This window comes from Calonectris borealis, chromosome 2, assembly GCF_964195595.1.
Source record: "Calonectris borealis chromosome 2, bCalBor7.hap1.2, whole genome shotgun sequence".
NCBI lineage: Eukaryota > Metazoa > Chordata > Aves > Procellariiformes > Procellariidae > Calonectris > Calonectris borealis.
In genome coordinates, this window is record NC_134313.1 from 160,366,896 (window position 1) to 160,380,332 (window position 13,437).

The 13,437-nt window shown below is 34.1% G+C and overlaps 1 protein-coding gene across 1 annotated transcript in view; it reads left to right on the forward strand.

The window, feature by feature from the left end:
* NCAPG2 (non-SMC condensin II complex subunit G2) overlaps positions 1-13,437 on the forward strand; it is a 58,612-nt gene that overhangs the window by 21,892 nt on the left and 23,283 nt on the right. The window contains exons 10-15 of the mRNA XM_075144118.1: positions 1,084-1,179; positions 5,994-6,119; positions 7,033-7,212; positions 8,263-8,415; positions 11,759-11,981; positions 13,222-13,340. Coding sequence (XP_075000219.1) covers positions 1,084-1,179; positions 5,994-6,119; positions 7,033-7,212; positions 8,263-8,415; positions 11,759-11,981; positions 13,222-13,340 — 897 coding nt within the window. The remainder of the gene's footprint in view (positions 1-1,083; positions 1,180-5,993; positions 6,120-7,032; positions 7,213-8,262; positions 8,416-11,758; positions 11,982-13,221; positions 13,341-13,437) is intronic.

Consider the following 13,437-nt stretch of genomic DNA (forward strand, 5'->3'; position numbering starts at 1 on the left):
CTAACCAACCACAGTCATTCACTTGAGCAAAGTTTGGGCTATTTTATTGAAAGAGTGAGGGGGGGAGGGGAAAGCAACGCATACAGCTTTCCCTTCTGAATTCAAAGTTCTGATCATAAAACCTATGTCCATTTTGCAAATATCTGATATTCACTGTTCTAATGAAATCTATCACAAAACAGTACTGATTTGCCATTAGCCCTGGGTTAGATTCATCGTTGTCATGTAGAAATAAGAGCTACATAGTCTCTTATAAATTATATCATGTCTGTACTTCAGTATATTTAAAAACCAGAGAAAAGGGATTCTTCCACTATAGTGTTGTTTCGGTAGATGCTATTCACAGGCTTCCCCGTCTATCTGTAGCTGTGAGTACCTGAAGTGTTCAAAGTTGCCACTAGAGGGTCAACTTCTTTTCCAACTGACCAGTGTTTTGGGTGGAGGAATTACTTCATATCAAGTTACATGATGTCCTTTCTCATATTCTGCTCTGGTCTTCCACTTTCCCTTTTTGTCTGTGTAATTCAGATACAAAAATCAAAGGGGCTTTACCTAACAAAGCACAGTTCTGAGTCAAAAGGAGTGCTGATACTTGCTTGTCATCAATGTATACAATGTATTACGTTTGTAGATTTGTATTTGGATAACTCCAGTTACCAGATAATGTTTCTTTGTTCTTAACAGAGAAATGGGTTATTTATCTGTAGTTGATAATTACATGGTTTCAAAGTATTCTGCTAGTTACTTTAAAGATAGAGGGGTTTTTACTGTAACAAAAAATGAGTGGTTGCTGTGAAACTAGCCATGATTTTATTTCTCAGTTTAAGATCTCTATATAGATTTATCGAATCTATAAAGTTATAAAATGTGATATTTATTAGATCTATTTCTTTTTTTATGATTTTTGAGACTTTTTAATAAAATACAAGGTCAATTAATATTTCTAGTTTTATCATTTTCCATAGTATGGAAAACTCTTTGGTCTTACGTAAGTGATGAAATGAGACAACTCCTGCACACTTCTTGAATGCAGAAAGTACTGTTAAAAATGGTTTTTGAGATTGGTTTGTTTGTTTTTCTCAGATGCTGAGTTATTTTCATAAACAAAGTAAAGTTCGTCAAGGAGTTGAAGAAATGCTCTACAGATTGTATCAACCTATCCTTTGGAGAGCACTGAAGGTAATTATCCTTTTCAGAATATAGGACTATCTTTCTCCAACTACTAAATTTTGGATACCTCCCACATGTTCTGTTTTTAATAATTGCTTTTAAAATAAAATGGCTATGGAAAAAAAAAATCAGTGTGTTTAGCATCTCAGCTGTAGCAGAGTAACTTTGCAAGTTGTAATTAGGCATAGTTTGCACATCAATATTCTAGTTTGTTACTATGGTTTACTTCTATAATTCAGTTTTGTTTACAAGTATACAGTGTGCTTTCCAGGATTGCAGTAGACAGTGGGACTAACACTAAGTTTGGTCTTCTCACCTTCTTCTCAATTTGGGAATTTTGTGCATCTTGTATTCTGTTTTTCAAGTTCTTTATGGAACGATCAGTGCTTTATTGATCAAAGCCAGAAATGTTCAGAGGATGATTAATTACCACCCCGAGAATACAGGTCAATTAATTTATTAGAGTATTATTTTAGAAAACCTTTTATTCTAGTTTCATTATATGTACAGACATTCATGCTATGGATGTGTTTTTAATCAAGCATTCAGAATGAAATAGTACTTTTAAGGTAAGTCTTCCTGTGGATTGCGTACACAGACTAAAGGATACCTATTGTAGTTTACCTACTCAGTTACACTCAACTCAAGCCAAGCTTCCTTCTTTGTGAACAGCTTTTATTTTGTCTGAGGTTATGAAATTCCTTCAGTGAGCGCATACGCATACCATTTGTTACAGCCAAATTAAGTGCTGTTTAATGTTTACTGAAGTTTCATTTACTGATTGGTCATATAGCATCTTCTCTAGCCATGAGAGAAGTATTTAAAAACTCTTAAAAAGTCGAAAGTATTTAAAAACAACTTAAAAAGTTGTTTAAAATGGATTTTATGAGTTACAGTAAGGAGTTGAGAGCTGTTTGGTTTCAATAGAACCCTATGGTAGAAGTGGGAAGATGGACAGAGTCATCGCTAGACCAATATCTTGTTTGGTCTTACATTAAGGATTGGATCCCATCCCTTTAGAATGAATGTAAACAAGAATCCTTCTGGATGAAACATAAATGTCCTCAGTGCAAGAGAATAATAGCTACAAAGCATGGCTCTCTTTAATTTCTACATTTCTGTCTCTAAAAGAATAAGGTTTTTAATTTATTTTTGATAGCATAGCAAAATTCCTGACTAATGTCTCAGAAACAATTTCAGAGTGGTTAGCAAAACATGGTATTCCATTCTTAAGGGAGTTGCTGTCTGTAAATGGAGAATGGTAGTTCACTTTCCAAAGCCCAGGACTCAACTCAAATATAAGACTAGAGTACTTCGGAAGAACATTCTGTCAAACCTTATTCAATCTGTATGGATTTGTTTGGAGAAATGTAACAGAAAGCTTTGGCTTGAGGAAAAAAGGTTAATTATTGATTTGCAGCAAGACAGTGGGAGAAATTCCTGATTCCAGAAGTGGTTCAAATTTTTAACAGCTGCTCTTCATAATTTTCACATCATTAATGGTTCCATTGCTAGAACAAATCTGAATTTTAGGAAGTTTTTTGGGGTGTTGTTTTGGTTGGATGGTTGGGGTTTTTTTGTTGGGTTTTGTGGGTTTTTTTGTTTCTTTTTTGTCTTTGACAGCTTCTACATATGTAGTTGAGCACTTTAAGCTTAGACGTTAACGGGCATATCAAATAGGTCATGGAGAATTTGTTTTAATACAGCAAAATAGTCCAACTGTTGTGAACATAGATTTCAGAATGGTAAAGGGAGGATTGTAAAAAATTGAAACAAGCAATTATATGAATCATGTAATGATTTAGTGCAAGGAAAGATTCTGAATTCCAAATGATTCAGTACTATATTTGTGATTCGTGAAAGGAAATATGTGACTGAACGTCAAAATTTGGCAATTTATTTTTGGATAGGCCACTGTCTTGCTGTGTGACTTTTGTATAGTTAATTTTTCTTTTTCATATAGTACTGCTGAAGTATTTGGCATTTTTAAGATAACTGTTGCTGTGACTCAGAACCACCAGTAGTTTAAGATACAGAACTAAGAAGGGAAGCTTGTAATTGTCCTTACTGGTATGGATTCTGCTCCAAAGCTTGAAATGTCAGTTTAATTTTAGATAACTAGTTTGATGCTCCTATTTTAGCCAGTATACAAATCCATAATTTAATATAGTGAAGAACAAATCTTGTTCTAGAGCACTGGTTACAAAGCAGAAAGGGAACTCGTATAAGGACCTCTTTACCTCTCCTTCTTGCAGAAAGGCAAAATACTTCGATTGTAGGAATACAAACGATTCCAGAACTGTTTGTGTTGAAACGACTTGATTTCATCTCTGAAATCTTTAAACTGAGAATGCATATTTGTAATGCATAGTTCTCTGTTTCTTCTTAAATTGCTTGTTTTGCAAATACTTAGATCGCACAAGCTTCCTTTGTGGCTTTTACCTACACATATTTTATAAGCCTTTATGCAACTTTAAGTTTTTATAATATAAGCCCTTATGTAACTTCTTCATCTTTTTTCACGTCTTTATTATGAAAAGTCAGTCTCATGCAAACATAGCAGAGACAGTAGTGCAGTGATTGGTTATTAGTATAAGAAGCTATATAAATATAAATATATGGATATTTATTGTGAGATAAGTAGTGATTAAGCTATTTCTTATCAAGCTTAAAAAGTCAAGAACCACTCCTCCAGGAATTCAAGCTGTTGAAGGAAGTGATTCCTTTAAAGTAGTGTATTTGGTTGTTTTTTTTTTTATCATCCCACACTTTTAAACTAACTTTTACTGGGGAAAAACAGTGTTTTAAATAATTGGAAGTGAATTTCAGGACCTGTAAGACCAGACGAAACTTAAAAGAAAGCTCTGAAAATTAACTGAACAAAAAAATTAAAATATTGTTTAAAAAGGTTCTGAAAGTTCCTCAGAATAGTACAAGCATAAAGATAAAGAAACATTAGTCATTTAAATAACTGCAGGCTCCTCTTGCATGGAAAAGTCAGTGTGGAATAAAATAGGATATGAATTTAAAGTCTTAAGTTCTACCTCTGTGAAGACATTTACTCTATTACCAGCTTGAATATGCAAATACATTTGGGATAAATTCCAATTAATTAAAGGCAGAAATTTAAACTGTGGGCACTCAGTTCAGAATTAAAGTGAGCTTAATGGAATTCAGTGTAATGCACTTAGAAAGTTCATGAAAATTAACTTTCTGGAATGGCTGTGGTAGACAAGGTCTAGGTTATTGCACAAAAACATACTTGAATTAATTTTCACATGAAATATCAGTGCAGAAGAGCTATTTCACCCTGAATTCACATATTAGCTTGTTATGCATTAATTCTTCAATATAGACAAGCTCAAAGTTAAAGGATTTTCTACAGCTTTATAGGATAATATTTTCACTTTTAGACTGTTTGTATTATCCATGATAAGTAAAGTAAAACACAAGTCCCTAACTAAAGAATGTATATATGGGCTTTATTTGCCTTCGTAGTATTAAATTTAGAATTGCTATTAATTTTGTTGGCTCAAAGAATTTTTTGGTTCTACCCAGGGATGTGACTCACCATAGGAGGATCGGTCCAGAAGGGAAATACAAAATAAATTGTAAATATAGTAATTGTAAATATAGTAATTGTTGCTCATTTCTCTTCTATTTTTCTGGTTTTATTTGCCATTAGTTTATTTAATTCTAAATATTACATGGTTATCCTCATTTTTCTTTTTCCTGCCTTTGATCTGAATGTCTCTTATGACAAGGGAAGAAGAAAATTGGATGATTAGAATAGTCAGGACTGTCTCTTGCTATTAAAATTAAGCCTACTTTGCTTGTTTTATTAGACTGTATATATATAGTCTCATATACGCACATTTGTTTGTTTTAACTTGGACCCAAAATCTGAACAAAATTCTTCCTTCCTTCTTCCTTCCAAGAGAAGTGAGCACAGGCTCTTACCATTGCACTGCTGTCTTTGATAAATAAAATGTAGTCTGATGGTTAGATTTCAGGTTTCTCCCTGAGATACCTTAAATTTAATCTGTTCTTCATTTAATTGCCTGCTCTCTTTTTCTATCCTTGTACACAGGGCCAATTATTTTTCATTGACTGAGTGTCTAAATATACACTTTTTTCATTTTTCTTTACATTTGGGGTTCTACAACTAGTGAAATGTATAGTGTAACACACTGAAAACTATTACAAATGGTAAAATGTCTGAGGGTTATGAGGCTTGCCTTAGATTTTTGATGAGCTGCCTGGAGCTCAGAACATGGTCCTATTATTTATGCGCATTGATGCAGAACTGAATATGTTTATGTTGGATAAGTGACTCTCCAGGCTTGCTGGTACTTACTTTCTAAATGCTGTTTTCTTGAAGAAATAGGCTTGAGCTTTTCAATTAAATCACCTGTCTCTTGACAGGCAATTTAACTAATTAAATCTGCTTGAATTCAAGATTCTTGTATTCTGAAGAGGAGCTTTAAGGTGACCAAGAGAAATCTCAACTGCTTTTAATTTATTCAGCATTACAGAGAGCTGAAGGGCTCTGACTGTGACTCTTCAGGGTCATTGAAGTTGATATGCCTTGAAAGCTGATTGTACTAATAACTGAGGTTTTACTGAATGGGCAGAAATGTAAGGTTAAAAAAAAAAAAAGTCATAAGTTCTTCAATACATTTCAAAATTCATCTCTTCCATCTACTTAATTAAAAATACAAACATGCTAGAAGTGTTTGGAGAGCAGTATTTGACAGGATATGCCTTTTGATATTAAAAGTCTGTACTTGCTGAAAAAATATTTTCTTCCTTCATTGTAACAGGCCAGAAACTCAGAAGTTCGATCAAATGCAGCATTTTTGTTTGTTGATGCTTTTCCTGTTCGTGATCCCAGTTTTAACACTGAAGAGATGGACAATGAAATTCAGAAACAGTTTGAAGAACTGTTTGTAAGTTTTAATGGAACTAAAATGTTAAAAATGAAACTTTCCTCAAAACTAACTCAAAAATACGCTGTTGATGCAATTAAAACTTATGAAATTTCAGGATAGTATTCATGGGGAAATACAGGCCTGTGATGCAGAAAATACAAAAATAAACTAATATTTTAAATTTCTGTAGTATGTTGACAACCGATGACATGCACCATTTTCAACTCTGAAAAGGAAATATTTGGGATTGTTATTTTAATCTGTGAATGAAAGATGTTTCTGAATGACTAGATGCATGAGTAATGGATCCTGATCCTTACTTAACCTAGTATTGGTGAAGAGAGCTTCATCAATATGTAATATGTAAGCATTCAGTGGAAGTTTAGTACTGTATTACTAAATACTTCTGAAATGAAGTATAATGGAGATAAAAACCAACCTAAAAAACTCTTTAGTGGTCTGGATGGGTGAGAATGGGCACAGTATTTTAATTAAGAAAATGTTTGGGAAATCCTGAGTGTGGTCTTTAAAAATGTAAACATCAGATAATTGAATGAATTTCAAAGTTTTTATGTTGTTGCATAGGAACAGTGGCCAGTGTAAACTCACATGTAAATAGAAGTCTAAATATTTTAAGTCACAGATGCAAGACTTAATGTGAGCTATTTTTTTAAAAACTATTTCAAAAGTCCAACTAAAAAAAAATTGGCCAATATTTGTCTTAATTTTGCTTCTGATTTAAATTTTATAGTTTGCTTCATAATAAAATGCCTTGAGGGAATATTAATAGTACATTTCTTTCATAGTATGACAATTTGCATAATGATTAAAAGGTAATGGAATGATATTTGTTTATGATAGGTTAATGTTAAACAGCAGTAGAGTCACAATAATGCATATACTCAAATTATTATTCTTCTGTTTGTTTTAGAGTCTCTTAGACGATCCTCACCCAGTTGTCCGCTCTACCGGGATACTCGGAGTTACTCAGATAACATCCAAATACTGGGAGATGATTCCTCCAACAATTCTTGCTGATCTTTTAAAAAAGCTAACTGGAGAGCTGGCATGTGATATAACATCTGCTGATGTTCGATGCTCTGTTTTTAAAGTAAATCTTTTTTTCTAAATTTAAAATCATGATTGTCATTTTTATATTTTACTTGATGCACAGGTTTCTAGTATAGGCCACTTTAAGTCAAGGAAATTACTTATTCTGCAAAATGACTCATACAATAAAGTTCCTAATACAGTCAAGTTTTGCACACGTTTTATAAAAGCCACACATTTGGAATGAACAAATGCCTTTTAAAATAGAGACTGTTTGGCTTTGTGACTCTCAACCACTTTGCATTTCTCATCTTACATACATTGTTTGGACCTGATAATTTAATTATTTTAGATATTAGAACTTATGGTTTGACTTGAAAATGTATGCAGGCAGGTTCCAGTATGTTTCTACGTCGAGTGGTTTTAACCATCCCTAGACATGCACAATTGTGTTATGACTTTGTACCCCACTTCGTGTTTCTGAGGTTTGGATGAATATAATTACATACTATTTCTCTGGGAATGCTGGCCTCCCATGCATTGTTCAGTATGTTAGGATTACATCTTTCTGGCACCTGGTAAATAACTAACAGCTTGGACAGAAAAATGAACTCCCTAAGCAGTATTTTCACTTAAAAATTTTGTGTATGTGTCAATTCAACCTTAGTTTGGAACTATCTTCATATTAACCCTCACTTGCTCTGCTACATATGCATGTGGGTCTATCCTGGATAAGCAGAAAATGCTGATTTAAAAATAACTTGGCAAAAAAAGACATATTTTTAATCTGAAATAAGCAGAGTTTAGGGAGCTCGTATTGCTACCACAAAAAGTACTTGACACCATGCCCTCAGGTAGAAGGCAAGACCGTGGCCTCAGTGTAGATCTGAAGCTGCTTCATCTGAAATGAGTTCACTGTTCAGTGGAAATTTGAAATAACGTAGGAATTTTTACTGAAGAATATTACAGGAAGAATATGCATGCACAGTGTCTGTCCCTACTTAATTTAACCTTAGAAGTGTCATGGTCCAGTTCAATAATTTTGAGCTACATCTTCTTGCAAATCTACTCTTTTTTTTTTTTTTTTTAACATAATCTTTTTTTCTTGCAGTGCCTACCGATAATTTTGGACAACAAACTAAGTCATCCATTACTGGAACAGCTCTTGCCAGCAGTCAAACACAGTCTTCATGACAATTCAGAGAAAGTGAGAGTGGCTTTTGTTGATATGCTGCTGAAAATTAAGGCTACTAAGGCTGCTAAGGTAGGATAAGTGACACTTGATAAGTAGCAAGAAGGAGATAAAATCAAGGCATTTATTTAAAAAAAAAAAGTACCTTTTGAGACTACTGCAGTATTCCTAAAAGGAAAAAAAGTTCATGCTTAATGTAGTGATACTCTTAATTTCAGTTTTTCTCCTCTTCATATATTTAAGCATATAACTGAGTTTGTTTCTAAGACTTGTGGATTCTGTTGCTGTTACTCACTTCTGTCCATTTTAAAGGTTTTGATCCAAATGTAGGTAGTAGTATAGAAGTACTTCTTTCCAGTGATTTTGTGAATTCTGAAATCATGGTGTCCATGAAAAATCTTTTACAATAAATAAATAAATAAATTGTAACCAGTCCTGGTGAGCTTTCAGCCTTTCCATAGCTGTTCTTCACAGAGAAATTAACATGAGAGAGTACTGAGTCTGGATATCACCAGGGCAGAGATTTTATAGACATGCTGGAAAGTTTGCTTTTTAGTTGAGCCAAGTACACTCTTCTCTTTTTCCTCTCCCCCACATTTTTGACCAGTTTGGGATGATTAGTAGGTCCAGTGGCATCTCTGTGCTTGCTTGCTTTTTTTCAGTGGCTGCTTGGCATCATAAGCCCTCAGCAAACCATTTTCTCTTGCATGTTTCTGTCTTGCCTGCCCTCTCGTGGCCATGCCAGCGCAGAGCAGTCGGTACTGCCACACTGCCAGCTGGCTAGCTCGTCAGGACTCTCTCACCTCCTAAATGCTTAAGCCTTTACCGAATTGCTTTTTTACTTTTATTTACCTATTTTTATAATTTCTGTTTGTCTTTTGTGGGCATGTCCTTCGGGATTTTGGTATCTTTTTATAGTGATTTTGAACGAACTTTGTATTCTGCTGTGGACTCTTATTTAGGGTGATACCCTCCAGCCTCAGGCGTTATAGCATCTTTGAGCGCTTTCTCCACTCTCTGTTGTTAATGGTTTCCTAATTTCAATTCTATATTTTATTTTAATCATGTTTTTGTCTTTTGATAAGCCTAATTATTAGGACATGCTTATCTTGTGCTAGGCACGTACACTATATGAAGTCAGAGGTACGTATCTCTGTTGTTCAGGAGAGAATTAAATAAATACTTGGTTTGTCAGATTTTTAAGGCTTCAGTGCTCAAGGAACACATCTATCCCTAACACGAGAATTACCTACTTGCCAAATGTGTGCATTCCAGTTTTGATGACAGGACCTCTGAGACATATATTGAGATTAGACCACCTCAGTACCTTCCAAATTCCCCAAAATATGCTCAGAAGACAAGATAAATGGGAGGTTATTTCGGAATTGAGAGCTTTCGGCTTCTTGCACACAGTTTCAGGATAAGGATTACAATAATGCAACAGCAAGTTTGATACTTCCATAATACATACCTCAATGCATTGATTAGGCAAGTCCACAGAAAATGTGAAATGGAGACAAACTCTGCGAGTACAAGGTATTATCATTCAGACTGTCAGCACGAAAAGTTTCCAGCAGGGTCCTAGTAACGTTTGCACATCTCCTGAGATGAACAATATGCAGCTGTACCTTTACTTAGACAATTGGTTCTGGTTGTTAAGATTATTGGAGATAACTGGAGGAGGCAATTCAGAGTTATAAATAAGTGATAGTACTCTAAAAGATAGCTTTTTTCCTGAAGTTTCTGCTTCAGCAGGTTCTAAAGCCAGGCTTTATCAGGTAAAACTGAGGTAGGATGGCAGACGTATCACTGTGACTCTGGACCTCACACTGATGATGCGTGTGTGTTAGGAGATCTATCGCTTGGTTCACAGAATCAGCAGCAACAACAGATCACGGAACTGTTGTTCTGAAAGTGTTGGACTCTGAAATCTTAATCATGATTTCTATCTTTTTTTTGTGTTATTATTTATTATTCTAAAAATACTTAACATGCATATTCCCCTAATAATCTGGTTACATGTCATTTTTATAATGTTCTTATTTATTTGCTGAATTTTAACACTTCATAAGATATGATATAGAAGTCTGATTTGAAGGACTGGCACCTACAGTCATGATTTGATCCATTAATATCAGTTAGCTGTATTGTAAAATACAACCAAGCTTTTTTTAAGTTGTATTCAATATCAACAATGCTTTAAATCAATTATTTAATGTTGATACTTTGTGTGCAGTCTTTTAAAAACAAAGTATTCATACTGCTGTTAAATGCACAGAAAATTCTTGTTTGAAAGTTATTTGTCATTTAGTATGAAAGTTCAAGCAAACAATCCTTTTCGCTTTCCTGAATTATTCTGAATTTGCTGCCATTAAAGACAGAGACAAAAGATAATTCTCAACTTCAGGAATTTTTTTTAGGTGTTAATTCATTCTTTGGGCATAATGGATATGCTTTATTTTTATGTAGTAAAAGATTCAAATCTTCTAAATGAAGAATCAAGTTTACATAAAAGAAAAAAAAATCCTAGTGTTAGATGTTTTGTCAGTAACTTCCTATTTATTTAAAAACTGTAATATGTATCTCTGGTAAGTCCTGGGATTACTTTAATGCTTACTCCAAGGACCTTCTTTTTATGATAGTCTTAGTAGGGATGCCCATAGTTTGAAATCACAGGGGAATTAGCTGCTGCAAATATTTCTACTCAAGAACAAAATAATATTTTTCAATGCCAAGACACCGTATTTTTGGGGGGGGCGGTTGTTTTTTTTTTTTAATCTGAATGTGCACAACATAATTAATTCAAGATCTTCTCACAAAAATTACAAATGTGAGTAGTATTACTGCTGGCATAACAAGCTGTTTATTTCTGAATTTCATAGCCTTTGACTACTGTGTTACAAATAAGCTAGAGCTCTGCTAACGATGGGATGCACTTATGGTTTTGGAAAGGGTCTTGTTTTATACAGGTTTTTAGGGCGTATGCCATACTTGTAGGTAGTTTGGTCCTACTTTGTCCTATGATGAGAATATGAAACCTGGCACATTATGACAAATAATTATATTTTGTGGTGATATCCTTGTAGAGTAAATAAATCTTCCCTATGCCTATGGAATTGCATTAGCATTGCAGGTTTATTAAGCTGGAATTGCTTGAACCAGAATTTTACCAGTCTATCAGAGATACCGGGAGATTTAGAGGTGTGTCAGAACAGTAAAGTAGCATTGTTGCAGCAATATGTGACCTCAAGTAAAAGCTGGTATTTGGGTAAAAATTAAAAATGCTCATGCTTTTCTGGTAAATGCTATTTATATTTGTTGAGACTTTTGATGTGGACAACACTTAATAAAGGTGATTGTTTTTTTCCTTTTTATTTTTTTAACTCCTTTAATATCTTTTTCTTGCTTTAAAAAGTTCTGGAAGATCTGTCCCATGGAGCATCTTCTGACTCGTCTTGAAGTTGATTCACGACCTGTGTCACGACGCATAGTGAATCTCTTATTCAACTCTTTCTTTCCCATTAACCAACCTGAGGATGTGTGGTGTGAGCGCTGTGTTACTCTAATCCAGATGAATTCAGCAGCAGCTAGAAAGTTCTATCAATATGCTTATGAATATACTGCCCCCACTAATATAGGTAAAGTACAAAACCTTATGAGTCTTTGGAAATACTAATATCACATATTAATTCTGTAACAGTGGTACATTGTTGCTAGATCTTTTATTTTTAGTATAATACTAGTTTGTAGTTTTCGAAATTCTTGACACCCGCAATGAACCCTGGTGACAGCAGTCATAAGCTTTTTCAACAATGAAGAGACCAAAGCTTTTTGGTTTTGCTCTTAGGTGCTGTACTATACTCTCTAGCCGGTTTGTTATCTGGTCTCTCTTTTCCCCTCTCTTCTCACATGTACCTTAAAACTATCTAAGTTGGTATTTATTTATCATGCAGAAATAGTGAATAAAATACCCTGGTGTCTCAAGTGATTTGAGATCTTTATGTGGAAGATTCTATAGATGGTGAAAAATATTTATGTCTGATAATCTGATTATCGGGGATTTGTGGATCAGTAGTATTTTCAAGTTGCTCAGAGAAAACCTAAAAAGCCCTCTTTCCTATTAAAAGCTTCAGAAATGTTCAGTGAAAAGAGTATGTACTGCACAGGGTATAGCTGCTTTTTATAAAAGTGCTATTGAATCAAGTAAAATCAGGAAAATTTTGTTTCAGAGGTGTTCTGATACTACAAAAACAAATTAGTCAGCAAGGAGTGACTTGGGTAAAATGTGCCCAAGCCGTTGCCCCTTGACTGATTACCTTGGTAAGGTAGTTTTGAAATAACATGTGCTAGTGTATTTCAGCTAGTCATACTTTCACCAGAGTGGACATAACCCTTTCGCTTTTATCTAGAGATGAGCTCCTCATTACAGAGTGCAATGGTTAGGCTACTATCTCTTTTATAAATAATTGGAATTGACATTGGAAGGGACGTATAATTGCACACAGGTCATTAAATTAATAGCTATGCCAGATGAATGTAGGAGTTGTGGGAGCTTCCTCTGATCCTGATTTGATAAGGCGGTCATTGGTTTTTTTTTTTAGTAGACTTTTTTAACAATTAAATTATAGAACCTGGACATAATGTTGCCATTTCTTCTTTGTACTTTGCCATTTCTTCTTCATACTTGAGGATATAAAACATTTTCACATTTTTTCCATTTCCTTTTACCAGGAAATTTAATCTTTTTTTCCTAGTTATTTCTGGTTCTGTTGCCTGCTTTTCAGACTGACTTTCCAGCATTACACTTAGAAGCATTTACTAGCAATGTTTTTTACAAATACTAAATGTCTAATTTATTCTTCTTATATTTAAATGTAGCTAAATTGATGCTTACTATTCGGCGCTGCTTGAATGCCTGCATCCAGAAAGCGATGAAAGAGAGTCTTCATGATAGTGATGATGGTGATGATGATGAAAGTGAAAAGGAGAATACAAGTGTAAGAAAGTCCACTTTATGATAAGTTCTGGTAACTTTTTTTCTGTGGTGCTTAATTTGAGACATAGGCAGTCTCAAATGATACGACAGAAATCTAA